Source organism: Achroia grisella, unplaced genomic scaffold (assembly GCF_030625045.1).
Source record: "Achroia grisella isolate CSIRO2021 unplaced genomic scaffold, CSIRO_AGI_Agris_v1 utg598, whole genome shotgun sequence".
Taxonomy (NCBI): domain Eukaryota; kingdom Metazoa; phylum Arthropoda; class Insecta; order Lepidoptera; family Pyralidae; genus Achroia; species Achroia grisella.
In genome coordinates, this window is record NW_026712958.1 from 1022810 (window position 1) to 1040152 (window position 17343).

The 17343-nt window shown below is 35.1% G+C and overlaps 1 protein-coding gene across 1 annotated transcript in view; it reads left to right on the forward strand.

Moving 5' to 3' along the window:
- The first annotated feature begins 4291 nt into the window (after nt 1–4291).
- Nucleotides 4292–17343, forward strand: part of LOC131848856 (uncharacterized) — a 32867-nt gene continuing 19815 nt past the window's right edge. The window contains exons 1-5 of the mRNA XM_059198804.1: nt 4292–4381; nt 5246–5336; nt 5988–6102; nt 7599–7729; nt 8144–8305. Coding sequence (XP_059054787.1) covers nt 4360–4381; nt 5246–5336; nt 5988–6102; nt 7599–7729; nt 8144–8305 — 521 coding nt within the window. The 5' untranslated portion in view covers nt 4292–4359. The remainder of the gene's footprint in view (nt 4382–5245; nt 5337–5987; nt 6103–7598; nt 7730–8143; nt 8306–17343) is intronic.

Genomic DNA, 17343 nt, shown 5'->3' on the forward strand with positions numbered 1-17343 from the left:
GTACCTACCATTTTATAGACGATGAATATAGGCTATGTTTTATATTGAATTTAATGCGAGTGAAACCGAGGGTACAGCTAGTATAATATAAATCAATGGATGATAATGGATACTGAAGATTACGTTGTAGTAGTACGTGAATGCTAACAAGTTCCTATGAATAACGAAAGAATGAAAATAAAATTAGTCGAACCAATATTTTTTTCAAGAATCACTGCTAGGAGATTGTTTTCGGATATTATTTAAATCGTAGACGTAGACGTAGATAATTGTAAAGTTCTTTGCTGCCAAACAACTCGATTTGTACGTTGTTTGGATTTTTATATTTGTTATTGTCCAATTTTATTAGTTTGTAGTCTTGTTAAGTTATTGTCCATTTTTATGTTTAGTTTGTTAGCCTACTAAGAAACTAAACAAAAATTGACAATAACTGTACAAAATCAGGGCAAGGCAGTAAAAACTGCCTTCCTAGTATAATCCTTGTTTATACGCGGTACGCACCGCACTAAACCCACTTTCATTAAGAGGCCTTTCACATTTTTTGGCCTAAAAGCAGGGTCTTTGGGGTTCTGGTTCTAAGAAATTAAGAGTCGGATATACATTTTGATTCTTGAATTATATAGATAGATATCTAATTATAAATTACTAAATTAAAAACAACATCTTTGAAATGTTAATTTTCTCTTTGTTAGTCTTCCTAATTTCTAAAATAGTTTACTCAAAAACGCTAAGAGACAAAAGTTTGGGGTCGTCGTTCATTAATAAACAAACATAAATTGATATGATATCTTTACTAAAACTTGATAATTACTTTATAAATTGAGACAGCATCGTCCTTTTTTTCATTTTCAACTTAAATATCTAAAAAATTGATCATAAATAAACCCGAAATTTCAACAAAACTTTGCCATAATCATTTCTAATTTTCTCATAAATACAACGAAATTTTTGCATAAAAAAAACATTATAATAAAGTTAATATACTTGTAAATTAGAAATATAAAAAAAAAATATAAGTGTCTAAGAAAAAAATAAACAATAATTATAATTTAAAGTTGTATAAATTCCGTTGCGCCAAAAGTAAATTCTCAGTGCTGCACTAGCGCTCGTCGAGGTAGAACCTATGGTATTTTTTACGACACCGCTACGATAAGACATTCGTAAACATTTGCCAGTGAACATTAGTATAGTGCGACTAAACAATTTTGATAATTTAAGTAATATTTAATTAATTTTGCTAATATATACTTATTTCTACGAATATTAATTTAAAGTTATTGTTAAATATATATATATATAATATTTATTTTAGCGTGCCAAGACAAAAGTACAGTTATGCTACAAATAAAACCTACCTACCCTGCTGCACTACGAAAAGCACAAGAGCATGGTATTTTGTCACACTAATGGCAATTAATTGTTAAAATTAAAAAAGAGAACATTTTAGTATTTTTAAAAATAACGCTTATCTGAGAGAAAAATGTAAGAAAATGTAAACCAATTTTACTTTATGTTTATTTTGTAGTTTTTTTCTAAATTAAAATAGGGTTATTGTTTATAAAAATACCATTATTATTTTTACGTACATTTGTCTTGTGTTATATCATCTAGTATGCAATGTGGATTGTAAATAAATTATCAAATTATATATAAATTATATTCCTTAATGTTTAGAGATGTTTTATCCAATTTACTTTATTTTATTTTACACAATACAGATAATTCTAAATTGCAGCCATTCTGTTATTATACTCGTTGGACTTTCATTACTGTACAGTTATGTCAAATAATTATGCGTGTTTGGGTGAAAAGTCGACAACATTATAAATGTTTTTATTTAGAGACTAGCTTTTAGCTCGCGGCTTCGCCCGCGTGAATATGGGATATATAGGTTATCGCGCGTTTAAAGATCCGTATACAGTATTGGGACGTTATATATAAACCTATCTAGTCTATTAAATAACAACGAATCAAAATCTGCGTAGTTTTTTAAGATAAAAACATAGATCTATTACATGTGTAGATGATATTTTAACCGGAAATTGAAGCCGTTAAAATGGTATTGGCAGATCAGTTGGAATCATTGGTATTCTTGGTATATAAGCTGGTTGCCCAGCTAACGTACCGGTTATAATGGTCTACAATTAAATTGTCTTTCAATTCTTTAGTAAGCAACATATCCAATGGGACGCCATTGCACATCTTCGGCGGGCTTAAATTTCATGACTGGATCATGCTTTTGAGAAATTCTTTCCTCAAGTTTGAGCAGTTAGTGTGGGAAATCACTATCTGTGCTTCCATAAAAATAAGCTCTCAAATTTGTCAGTAGTTTTAAACTTTCAATTAAAGTCCATAAGGGAGACGATGTTAATGACACAGAGTCTTTCAGAAATCTCCAGCAAAAGTATAAAAGTAATCCCGCCAATGAGAGCAGAGGTGTTTCTAAGGTCTTTTAAGGTTCTGTCCAAAATCTCTATAGCTCATGGTGATTTCATTACATATAATCAATGAGGCGTCTTGTAATAATTTATAAAAAGGTTTGATATTAACAAGTAATTATTTATCAAGAATCAAGAATCGGCCAACCAAGAATGAGAAGCTGCAATATCAGCCAATATTATGCGGCGACGTCAATGATGCAGGAACAGCAATGATAGCAGTTGAAGCTTTTTTTTTACAACTTAGAATGGCAAACAAGCTGACGGCTCTCCTGATGGAAAGGGGTAACCGTCGCCTATATACATGAGCAGTACCTGACATGTTCATATCAGCATATTGTTTCCCTCATGCGTTGCCATTCCTGAAAACTCGGGTGTTATTCCCCTGTACCCTGTAAATTCACTACCATATATATACACAGGTAGTCTATATAGATAGATATACATATACACAGATAGTATACCCTGAGAAAGGTCATAGACTACTTTATAGTGCGAAAAAAGTATTGTAAGGGATTAAAAGCGGAGATGAAAGGTTGTATAAAAATATCGTCATTGTTTAAGTGAAACAAGGAAACTTTTTTAGGTTATAATCTAAATATATTTCCTTTATTTGGTCAATTTCATTATACCACGCTGGCGAAGTCGCGGACACACCTAATATACATATAAGGATGGGACCTTTAAATTAAAACAAAGCCTTGAAAACACAACTATTATATATAAATAAAATAATTATTTGCTAAGTATAATATTTAGAACAAGTGAATATGGCAATAATGTATCCGACTCTTATAATAAATTATATTGTATCTATTAATAAATAAACTGAATTAATATGTAAGAAAAGTTAATTAGTAAATTTATGTTATAGTAATTTCATCTTCCTGTCCTTATCCCAATTATTTGTTACTCATATTACTTAAGGTTTTGGCTTTTAGTTGTACAATCGGCCAGCATCCTGACATCAACCCTCTAGGAATAATATAATAAAAAAATATGGTCATTATTAGCACTTTGATAATTAAGATAAATCACGTTATTTAAAAAAATCCAATAACTGGTTTATGTTACTCAGTTAAGTAGAAACATAACACATTATTAATTAAAATATTACAAGGATCAAAATGGTTCATACTAAATCCACACCGATTGCGCTACACGGTTATTTGCGTCTGTGTGCGTGTATTACTGTGTGTGTGCGTAAATCCATGCGATTAAACCTAAAGTTGAGCGGCATCATTTTGTAATAGGCCTCTTAAAGCGCAAAATTAACATTTTAATATCCATATATTATTATAAAACACGGGCATTACCCTAAAGGTTTATAGGCTTCGAATCTGAACGTAGTAGCACAGATAACATAATATTACATATAGTTGTTTACAATTTAAGTTAATGTGCTATCGTCGTAGTCTCTTATTGTATTAATTTACTGGTAAAGGCTATAGCAGAGAGGGTGGACTCACTGCCCCCACTGAATTATAGACCCTTTTGTCTACTTCATTACTTTTAAATTTTATAATTGTATGTGCAACAACTGTATTAGTTTTTGTTTGTGACAAATAAAGCTGATTATTATTATTATTGTTAAATAAGCAAATAATACCGCATGACGGGTGCCACAGGCGTCTTTTTAAGACATAATGGTTGTGGTACTGACCATGGCGACAGATGCAACTACCGTTATTTTCCAATCTAGTTCTCTTAAAAAAGTCTAGTATTATGTGCTAAAACACTTGTTTCCGAGCCTAAAACTTGTTCGTAAAAAATAAACTGTCAATGTCAATCAAGAGTGTCAAACTACAACTGATGTCACACCAATTGTCATTTGTCATACATTCGCCAAAAGTTATTGCATACATCGTATTATTTTATTTTTTCTCATTTTTCTTTGATAAATGTTTAATTTTGAAATGAAATGGAGGGATCACACAATAAAGGTAATTCTATATATTCTGTTTAATTGTTTAATTACTTTTAATACTAGATATTTAGTCATAATTTGGTAGTTCTTGTTAACATAGATTGTGTGGGCGAAGCTTGTATCGCTTTTGAATTATCTTTTGTTTGCCTCAGCCTCGCCTTTATATGCCAAATTTGATAAGTTTTCAACCTATTGCGAAAGTTTTACTTATATGCAATATTACAGATATTCATATTTATTCATGAACGTAATGCTGCAGCTTGTACAAGGATTGTGAACAATATTTTTTATGATTATTATTTATGTGGTTTACTTCCGCATTTAGTTATAAACTATCGACAAGGCGATCTAAGTATTTGATAGACTTGAAGGATTTTACCTGTTACTCTATAAATACCTACTTTTATATATTTAGCATAAGGCCTGATATCAAAACTATTTCCTTTCCCTTTGAATATCAATTCCTATATTAGAATAACTATTCCTTATTTTCTTATCACTTTTATATTATTCAGAGTTAGAATTAGAAAGAATATTATTCTTTTCCACTAGGTAGAATATAATATTATGAATTACTTTTTATCATATATATTTTATTAATATATTATTACATATTTTTTACCTAATAAATAGTTGTTTTTAGTTTTACATTCAAGTTATTTTAAAATTGAATTATTATGAATCATATTATTTTTCAATATATTTAATTTCAATATAATTATATAAATATATAAGTAATTTACTAATTTGTAAATTAAAAATAATTGTATACTAATTATAATTTTAATTATTAAGAGATGTAATATGAAAAATTTTAAATTACTTTAAATATTTGGTAATAGACTCTATAGATAATATGTTTGCTCTGAATCGATTATAGAGTCCCTCAATTGTGCTGGATGTCTGAATGATATCGGAGATGATGACTATGTGTCTGCTTTGGGACAAGACTGGCATAAAGACTGCTTCAGGTAAGCTTTTTCTGTCTTAATATTATAAAGAATGAGTAATAGAATATTAGCAAAATAAGCTTTGGTACCCTGTAAGCACTGCACCGAAAGGTACATTGCTTCAACAGGTTTTAAGTTAAAAAGATGTGACTGCTATTTTGAACAATATGTAAAAAAGTGTTAAAATCAATATTGTTGTATAACAATAATTTTGTGTGTATTTTATTGTCACCCTCAATATAACTTATTATCAAAAAACTCAAATATGTAGGGTACTTAAATACAATCATTTCATGTAAGCCTCAATACAAGCATTCATATTAAAAAACATTATTCTAAAATATAAATGAGTTATAATCCATAATAAATATAAACACAAAATTTGTTTTTGCATGTAAGTTTATTACAGACTTATGATGTCAAATCTACCGTCAGTTCAGACTGCTTTCGGGATAAGATGAACTGACTAGAAACTCAGTTCTCATTTCAAATGTCAAATCTACTGTCAGTTCGGAATTCTTTAAAGCTAAGAGGAGCTAACAAGAAACTCAGCTCCTATTCTTTTCAACTGACCTTTACATGATTATGAAAATACAGACATGTTCAAATTCATTAGAAAATACAGATAAATATTTAAAATCTTTGGTAAATTGTAATTTGTTTTACTTACAGGTGCTCAGTGTGTGATGCACTATTGTCGACGTGGTACTTTGAGAAGGCGGGACTATTGTTCTGTCAGAATGACTACTGGATACGCTACGGTGAAAATTGCCAGCAATGTACACAGGTGCATACTAGCCTAGTAATGATTATACCTAGGTTTCTATAACATCATCTGAATCCTTGACTGACTGCTCAGCTATTAGAAAAACATTACCCAAAGCGAGTAAAAAGAAGCAATATTGGGTAATGTTTTACAGTATTCTTAAGGAGCAGAGCCTCCCGCTGGGTTGGACAGTACATTCTTAGTTTCCACACACCCAAAAGGTTGGCTCATGGGACTGATTGCAGATAAGAAAAATGAAAAAAAACTACCCCCGTCTCACCTATTTCAGCTGACAAGCTGCTTGCTTTGAAAGCTGTTTTGGTAAAAGAGTGAGATATAACAGTAAAATCACAGGATATGGTGTCCTCTGGAATCTTAATGAGGTTTATCATATCCATCAAATGATGATATAATGTCTGTTATGCTATATAAATATCTATACATATAAATCAAATTGGAGTGTCTGTTTGTGATATAGAAATAACGTTATAGTTATATAGTTAAATTCCATGCGGACGAAGTCGCGGGTACAGTTAGTAGTTAATATAACGGATATAATGTAAGTACAATAAATAAATTAGAATTATGTCATCATCTGCTTCTTCCTTTTCCCATTTATTTGTGGTCGTCGTAATATGTTTTTCTCTTCCATTCATCCCTGTTCGCAGTCATCGCGTTATTTACATCCTTTCTTACCATGTCATCTTTCACACAGTCCATCCATCTCTTTTTCGGCATTCCTCTGCCCTTATAACCATCCACATTCATATGTAACACCTTCCTTAAAATATCTTCATTCCTACGCATTACATGTCCATACCACGGTAGAGATAGATAAATTAGAATTATATAATATACATAAATTTATTTAAATGTATATTTAGCATAATTCCCGCTTTTGATGTATATAATATCTCATATATGTGTATATCTCACATTTGGTGTGAATTTATAATATCTCATATATGTGTATATCTCTCATTTGGTGTGGATGAGTGAATGAACGAATAAAAACTCTATATTGTTCCTCTCACAGAAAGATATAACAACTACATAAATTAATATGTACATCAAATAGAATAGCATAGAATAGAAAATCATTTATTCAAATAAACTTACATTGAAGCACTTTTGAATAGTCATCACATTTTTTTAATCTCAAATACAAAAAGAAAAACAACAATTATAATTTAGAGGTAACAATGGGCGGCCTTATTGTTAAATAGCGATTTCTTCCTGGCAACCTTAGGATGGAGAGCAGTGATTAGACTGGTTTTGGTCGAGGTATAAAGTTATTGGATATACAATTTACATGTCATATACACATACATAATTATCATAACTACTGAACTACATCATAACTACATAATAATCATTATATACAAAATATACATACATACAGCTATACATACATATAAATAAATAAAATTATAATATCGATACAATAGCAACGTTACTGTGAATATAAATTTCGTAAATAATATTTGTTTACACTCAATGGGTGTTATGGTCGGCAGGTGATGACCGGCCCGGTGATGTCCGCCGGGGAACACCGTTTCCATCCGGAGTGCTTCGCGTGTGGCCGTTGCGGCGCCCACATCGAAGACGGCGAGCCGTATGCACTACTCGACCGCACACACCTTTACTGGTCAGTATGGCGTACCGTCATTATTTTCATAATTTAATTAAAATACATTTTTTTTTCTATTATATAAATAACAATACCCCTGGACAATTCGCGTAACGTCTCAAGTTAAACAGAGCTTGTATCAGTTGTCTACCCATAGTAGTAGACAACTGATATAAATACTTAGATTTTTTTTTTGTACATACATAGAAAACACCCAGATCAACTCCCTCCGATCGATCCCCCATCCAGTTCAAGCGAGGAACGACTGATGTCCCCTACCGGCGAACTCAGAGGGCACCGCTAGGGATTTGAACCTCGGCTTAAGTCGCCGTAATTTCGATATCCGTTTGAATTGCACGGGGAATCGATCTCTGGGTGCTTTATATGTATCTACAAAAAATTTCTGATGTTAATGTGTATTTTGTGTGACAGTGGGGGCTGCTACGGAGAGGCCGGGAGCGGCGAGGAGGGCGGCGGCCCCGTGGGGGGTGCGGGGGGTGCGGGGGCGGCGGGGGCGCACTCCATCCGCGTGGTGGAGGTGCCGGCCGCCGCCCTCCGCCGCGCGCCCCTCGCGACCGCACTCGACACCACGCAGTCAGTATTTCTTTGTCTTTACTCTTTTACAAGATCTACACTAAAATACATATAAATTACGGTATTATGTATACTTACTAATATTAATATTTTTAGATATAAAAATTAAAACACTACTCGATTAGAACATGCATTGGAGAAAATGGTTTTTTTTTTGGATTACTCTAAGTAGCCGCAGTTGGCCTACAGCTTCACCGGACTATAGGCGGCGAGTGCAGATGGCACTCAAAACCCGCAGAAAGACTTATAGAGCGGCTGACGGCCAACTCATGCCTGACGGATACGATTTATTACATTGTTTTTTACGGAATACACAAATGCTGTTTGCCGCAGCTAGCCTACAGCATCACCGGACTATAGGGGACGAGTGCAGAAGGTACTCGAAACCGATCGATACAAATAAAAGTATTTTAGAATACATCAAAACAGAAAGCTAAAACGTAGCGCGTTCCAGAATCGTGCAGCGCCATCTATTGTAAAAAATGTGAATTAATCACAATACTTTGTAGCAAATATAAATATAATAAAAAAAAATAATACAAACATACTATATCAGTTGTCCAGTACGCATAACACAACTCTGCCACAATATAATAATAATAAATGCCATTAGGTGTTAAGTCCGCCATATGTACTTTTTACCTGTGTATGACGTGCATTAAAGTTATTTAAATAAATAAAAATAAATAATCTCAGGACAATTCACACAGCGCCATCTAGACCCAAGTTAAGCTAGCTATAGCTTGTGTTGTGGATACTAGATAACTGATACAAATACATATTTTTTTTTCGTGAATACATACATATTATACATAGACCAATAATTTGACTGCATCGGTGGTCTAGCGGTTTAACACACCGCCTTCCTGTGGTCTCAGGTTCGATTCCTCGCACGTCACAAACATTTGTATTCATGAGTATGATAGTATCGGTCTGGGTATTTACTATGTATAATATATATGTATTTACAAATAAAAAGTATTTATGTATTCACATCAGTTGGTTAGTATCCATAACACATTCTATAACTTTTTTTATCTATAAGTTCAAATAAATAATAATTTTAAAATAAAAATTTATTATCCTTGTATTCATATAACTTTACAACATTACTTTCCAATGCAGTTTTCCTTGTAATGTACATTTCTATAATTTTTTTATAGACATTTCTTAATATGTACATATATATATTACGACATTACTTTCCAAGCCAGTTTCCTTATAACGTGTATTTCAAAGAGAAAATCGTTTAATACGTATAATATTAGGTAATATTACACGTTTGTTTGTATGTTTGTAACACTTTATTGTATAGTAAATACATTTAAATTAACTAAAATTACAATGAGCTTAAAAAAAAGTTGTATAATGGCGCGACTTATCCCAAAATACAATTACATAGAAACATACCCAAACACGTACTAATCCAAAAAACAATGAATAGTTTCATCGTTCTAGCTTCAAAAATGATGAATTCATCCCCTATTTTATATTTACAACCTCAGAATGATATATTAAATCAATAGCCTAATAAGTAAATTTCAAACTGATAGCTTTAAAATATACTATACTATACTAATTATTTTTATATTATATTGACATCCACAAAAATTGTTATATGGGGCCTGACCAAAATAGATTTACTTAAATCAATTTAAGTCAAACAAAAATGTAAGGCCGTTCAAGTATTACGTAATCAGATTTATTACAATTATTTAGTTCCCCCCCCCCCCCCCCCCCCCCCCCCCCCCAAAAAGTAGCGTATGTCTTGTCAGCAGAAGTAAGCAAAGCTCTTACCACCTCCGCCCATGCTTACATAAACATTTCTCAATTAATGTATTCTTTTGCAAAGACAACGTGATATTCATGTAAAAAAGAAAATACCTGCCGATGACGTAATCAACATCAAGACTCCCCCCTGCCCATGTCATCCAAAATAAGCAAAGAGGTGGCTTTGCTCGCTCGCCAAGCCCCCCCCCCCCTTTCCCTTATACTGCTTACGTATTACGTAATACTTGAACGGCCCCAATATAATAATAATGTACATATAATAATATATGTTTTTTTCTTGAACACGCACTGTGGTGAGTGATCGCCATGATCAGTGATAATGGTGATTCAGTTCTCAAAGAGTTTCCTGTCGTTTCATTCACTACAGAAACAAATTAGTAATTACAATATATATCATGGCTCATGATTAGATTCAAATTTAAAAAAACATTTATTCATGTAGGACATTTTAGCCACTTATGAACGTCAAATTTTTTACATTATAATTTTAATTTTTTCATACTGTTGTCATTTAATTCTCTAATGAGGGACAGCAACCCTTATCTACTGGGTGTTTTTCAAGAGTATAGGGTATAAGTAGAGTCAGAATCAGGGGAGGATCTACCAACGGGCTTTTTGGGCTGCAGCCCAGGGCCCCGCGGATACAAAGAGCCTGCAGCCTCCACTGAAAGGCACTAGGCAATATTTAGACTTAAAAATAATTTTAAATATTAAAAAACCTATCTTAAGAGATTGATTAACCCATGGATATGCGCGTCTATCGAAGGGCACGGAAAATTCCACGTTTTGTTTTTGGTCTCTGTATGTTTTAGTTGAGTAATATAATGAGGTAGGCCCCTAAGTACGTTTAGCACACGGCCCCACAAATTAACGATCCGCGCCTGATCAGAACCACTAATTATGATGACGACTTAGGCTTTCAGGGCCCCACGAATTAACGAACCGCCCCTGATCAGAACCACTAATTGTGATGACGACTTAGGCTTTCAGGGCACCACAAATTAACGAACCGCCCCTGGCCAGAACCACTAATTATGATGACGACTTAGGCTTTCAGGGCCCCACAAATTAACGAACCGCCCCTGATCAGAACCACTAATTGTGATGACGACTTAGGCTTTCAGGGCCCCACAAATTAACGTACCGCCCCTGGCCAGAACCACTAATTGTGATGACGACTTAGGCTTTCAGGGCACCACAAATTAACGAACCGCCTCTGATCAGAACCACTAATTATGATGACGATTTAGGCTTTCAAGGCACCACAAATTAACGATCCGCCCCTGGCCAGAACCACTAATTATGATGACGACTTAGGCTTTCAGGGCACCACAAATTAACGAACCGCCTCTGATCAGAACCACTAATTATGATGACGATTTAGGCTTTCAAGGCACCACAAATTAACGATCCGCCCCTGGCCAGAACCACTAATTATGATGACGACTTGAGCTTTCAGGGCCCCACAAATTAACGAACCGCCCCTGATCAGAACCACTAATTATGATGACGATTTAGGCTTTCAGGGCACCACAAATTAACGTACCGCCCTTGGCCAGAACCACTAATTATGATGACGACTTAGGCTTTCAGGGCACCACAAATTAACGTACCGCCCCTGGCCAGAACCACTAATTATGATGACCACTTAGGCTTTTGATGACGGTTACCGGAAGAGAAACCCCAAGTAGCGCCCGTGACTTGAGACACGGGTGTAGGTTTAAAAGGCCCTTTTAGAATGCATTAACGCTAACCTTCTTCACTACTTGCAGCTTCCCTCAGGCCCAACTAAATCTGGGATAAACGCGTCTCTAATACAATTTATTTTAGTATCCAAAATGTTCTGTGCACGTTCTGTGCTCGTCGACCGAATGATACGGCTTATAAAGACTCCCAGACTCCTCTCGCACAGATATGCGTGGAGGTTATACGAGACTACATTCTTTTCATATTTTTTAAAATATCGGATTTTCTACAATTTCGATGTAAACCCTAACAGTAGTAAGTATAAGGGTATATTGATTTATTTATTTACTAGCTGTATCCGCGACTTCATCCGCGTGGAATTTAAATTATATTTTCTAATATCTAAGGATGTTTCTAAAATAATATGATGCTATAGTAGTGTCTATTTATATTTAACAATTATATCCACATTTATTTATGTAATAATCCATAAAAATAATTACTGTAATAATATTAAAATCGACGTCATTGTCACAGATTGTCACATTTTGAAATCTTACTCCTGACAGCCTCGGTGAGATTGATCTCACCTATACCAACCAACTTTCTTCGTAACCTGTGTTTCGGTTGTAGGGAAGCGTTGGCTTCCAAATAAAGAAAGAATCATCAAAATCGGTTCACCCAGTCGAAAGTTCTGTATTAAAAAAATACAGTCGAATTGAGAACTACCTTTTTGGAAGTCGGTTAAAATGTGTCGTGTGCCGCAGCGGCCGCTGCGCCGGCAAGCTGTCGTGGCTGGCGCGCGCGATGCTGCGGGTGACGCTGTCGGCCTGCATACAGCTCACGTGCCATAGGTACTAACACCATGCTAACTGTAACTCGCTTACGCATGCTCTAACCTGCTCGTCACCTTTTTTTGGACTACTCTAATGCTGGCCGCAGCTGGCCTTTACAGCTTCACCGGACGATATGGGCGAGTGCAGATGGCACTCCAAACCAAAGGAAGGACTTATGGAGCGGCTGAAGGTCTCCCGCCTGATGGATACAACTTTAGTCTGACGTCGCTAGGGGTTCGAACCTCCACTCAAACCGTCGTATTTTCTATCCCAGTTTGATCATCACATTTTTCCCCCTACTCCAGTGTGTTGGCCTTTACGGCTTCACCGTACCATAGCAGGCGAGTACAGATGGCTCTCCAAACCGGTGTAAGGACTTATGGAGCGGCTGAAGGTCTCCCGCCTAATGGATACAACTTTAGTCTGACGTCGCTAGGGGTTCGAACCTCCACTCAAACCGTCGTATTTTCTATCCCAGTTTGATCATTACATTTATTCCCCCTACTCCAGTGTGTTGCAGCTGGCCTTTACGGCTTCACCGTACCATAGCAGGCGAGTACAGATGGCTCTCCAAACCGGTGTAAGGACTTATGGAGCGGCTGAAGATCTCCCGCCTGTTGGATACAACTTTAGTCTGACGCCGTTAGGGGTTCGACCGTCGGCTTAGGCCATCATAATTTCGATCCCCGTTTGATTTGGAGGGGACCGTAACATACTACTCACGCGTCTTGGTTTTGCATGCATGCAATTATTGTAATTTAATGTAGCTTTCTGTATATTGCATGCTCTCTTGTCTATTGCATGTCAGATATGAATAATGCGTAGAAATAATATATGTTAAACCATCAATGTAAAACCATATTTAAGCAATAAATTTCATTACATAAAATATTTTTTGTTTAGTAGTAGTAGGTAGTTAGCGGCCACCCACAAATGACGTCATTGTCACAACTTGTCACATTTTAAAATCTTATTAGGTATTTCTTTAAAGTGTTGCGTTAGTAGTTCAAATTTCTTATTTTAATACTTAGTAGTAAGATATGATGGATTTGATATGTGACGTCACAAAATTTAGGCTTTGGTCTCTTGTCACACTTTGTCAACAACCCTGTCGTCTTCTTTTTTTTACGTCATATAAATCTTCATAGAGTCCAACAAGTTTAGGAACCAAGAGAGACTGCCGGATTCTTACCGGTTAAAAAGCTGCCGGATATTCTTCTTCATCAACCATGGGAACGCTATCGCATTCGCCCAAGATCTTGCACTGATTCCCATCTAAGGGACCTCACATCTAGGCGTAAGGGGAATAGCCATAGGCCCCAATGATTCCCTATCGACCACAAAGAACAACCATGGCAATTATGAGGTTGATGCTCATGCTCATCTTAACCCGCCCGCCCCCGCGTGTGACCTAATTTGTTGACCCGGACCTCAATGCCTCGCTGTCTAACTTCTGAATAGCCCTAGATCCCAATGACTCCCTATTGCGGCCTAACAACAATCCTGGGGCAAACGATGAGTCAATGGCCATGCTGATCTTAACCCCTCCACCCCCTAGTGTGACTTAATTTGTTGATGACACCCTAATGCCTCGCTGTCGAGCTTCTGGAATACTGGGGTCGATGCCCACGTTTATTTTACCCCCCCCATAATCTCCCCCGCGTGTGACGTAATATGTTGACAGCTCCCTACTTGTTTTATTATTATTATATGTCTAGATTACGAGGATAATAATAACCGTCTCGTCGTCCAATGGATCGCTCAATGATGCCTGAGTCAGTGGGTTGTCGCCGTGTCTGTGCGTACGTGCGTTACAATAATATGCATAGTTTTCCTTGTACGCCTTCCTTTGTTTATTCAATTTCATACAGTGTCTTGGTCTTTGATAATCATTAAATTGTGTTACATTAAAAAAAATCTATACAATTTAAATTTGGAATAGAGTATTTCAATTACTGTTGGTCTTTGATTATAGTTAAATTGTGTTATTTAAAAATATCTGTACAATTTAAATTTGGAATGGAGAATTTCAATTAGTGTCTTGGTCTTTGATAATAATTAAATTGTTTTTGTATAAAAAAATATACAATTTGAATTTGGAATGGAGAATTTCAGTTACTATCTTAGACATTGTTATTAAATCAATTGTGTTATTAAAAAATAATTATACAATTCAAATTTCGAATGGAGAATTTCAATTACTGCCTTGGTTTTTGATAATAGTTAAAGTAAGTTATTAAAAAAACCATACAATTTGAATTTGGAATGGAGGGCAAGCTGACAATCCGAGTGGTGGTAAGCAGCACTATTACATCGGCGCTACTTATGTGTCATTCGTCAGAAACAAGGTGATATACTTATACGATATTACTTAATTTTTAGATGTATTTGAGGTGGAAGGGGGGGGGGGTAGTAATGGGTGGTCTCATTCTTGATGGAGGGAGGGGGGGGGGGTAGTAATGAGTAGTAATGGGTGGTCTCCTTCCTAACAATGCATGAACTTTTTAATTAATAAATGACAATGGAATGGTGCATCGTATATACAACTCTTATATATAATACATTAAAAAAATATATTAAAAAAAAAGTTAAATTTCTCGTAAACAGCTAATATGCAATATATATGAACTTCGTGCATGCTATGTAATTAAAACTGCATTGACTAAAAATAAATTTGATCAATCGTCTTTATTCATAAACTATAGAGACTGGACTGGTCTGCTCTAATCACTATGACTGATTTCCCTTATTAATTGTTTAACCAGTTGGTTATATCTTCAATATTTTTTCTATTTGCGTATTTAAATGAATTAGTGCTTATTTGTGGTTTGTATTCACACACTTAAACTTAAAAATGTAAAGTAATAATAAAATTATTTAAAAGAGCAACACGCAAGTTTCTTGCTCGGTCTTCTTGTGATGAGACAGCTTTCCGAACGAGCGGTAGATTAAAAAATGTAATGACTATTCAAAAGTGCTTCAATGTAAGTTTATTTGAATAAATGATTTTCTATTCTATTCTATTACAATTAAGAGTTATAGATGCGTAGTTTACTTTTAGGCATACTTGTGCTCACTCAGCTAAGTATTTGAGTTCTCTCTCACTCGATTGCGACAACATTATTGTTCAAAATTAGGCTGTAATTATTCATATTTCACTAGGGTTGTAATATGGGTTTATTTATTACAATTTCTCAAGTTGACCTCCACCCGACCCTACGGAAACTATCGTGTTTTTTTTATATTAATAATACCTATTCCCAAATATTAAATTCCAGGCTTGTTACCTTAATTACTTATTTACTAAACTTAAAAAAACTGTTGTGGCTATATCCTGGTGGATTTAACACGATATAACTGACCTGACACGAGGTCAGTATCATCTTTTACCGTCACTAGGGTAGTAATGGGTGAGGAGATAACTCGTTACTAACAAGGTACTAGGTCGACCTCCACGCGACCCTACGGACACCATCGTGGTTAACTCCTGGTGAATTCACCACGATATAACTGACCTGACCTCGTCCTCGTCGTATCATCTTTTACCGTCACTAGAGTAGTAATGGGGGAGTCGGTAACTCATTACTAACAAGGTACTAGGTCGACCTCCACGCGACTCTACGGACACCATCGTGGTTAACTCCTGGTGAATTCACCACGATATAACTGACCTGACCTCGTCCTCACTCCTCCTATAATACCGGTGCCCTTCCAGTGTATGCCATCAGTGCAGGCGGGTGCACCATCTATTGAGAAACTCTTTTAATATAAATATGGTAGCTGTACCCCCGACTTTGTCCGCTTGGAACTTAACTTTATTTTTCTAAAATAATAGTAACCTAAGTTACTCCTTATTACATCAGCTACCTGCCAATAAAAGTCCCGTCAAAATCGGTCCAACCATTTTAGAGATTATCCGGAACAAACAGACAGATGAACAAAAATTGTGAAAAATGTTATTTTGGTGTATGTACCATATTTATATTCGTAGGCATGTCGTAAAAAACGGTTATTTCAATATTACAAACAGACACTCCAATTTTATTTATATGTATAGATGTACAGATTTAAAGTTTATATTTTGTATTATTTAATTAAAAACTAAACTATAAAACAAAATTATATAAATATGTCACTTCATTATCTACCATTAGCATTAAAACATTTATCCCTTTATACATATTTCTACAATACCATCACATATTAATGTATTTGAAAAAAAACCGCACTAATGACGGTGTTGCGTCAGTGCAGTGCAGTGCAGTGTGGGAACATCCCGCATTTTCCCTGTCTGTTGCATCACGTGGCCAATCACCTGTCTGTTTTGTTTGCACGTGTTTAAAACACTGACTAGTGACGTCACATTGTCGTATAACACAAGTTTTAACTATCCTGCCTTAGAAATGACACACACACTGCATTCTTGACGACCTCGGTGGTCTAGCGGTTTAGCACACCGCTATACGTTCAATGGTCGTGGGTTCGATTCCTCGCACGGCACAAACATTTGTATTCATGAATATAATTGTTTGTATCGGTCTGGGTGTTTTCTATGTATAATATGTATGTATTTACGAAAAAAAAAATTATCTATGTATCTGTATCAGTTATCTAGTACCCATAACAAGCTTTAGCTAGCTTAACTTGGGACTAGATGGCGCAATATAGTGTGAATTGTCCTGAGATTATTATTATTATTCTCATTTCAAGTAACACATATTCTCA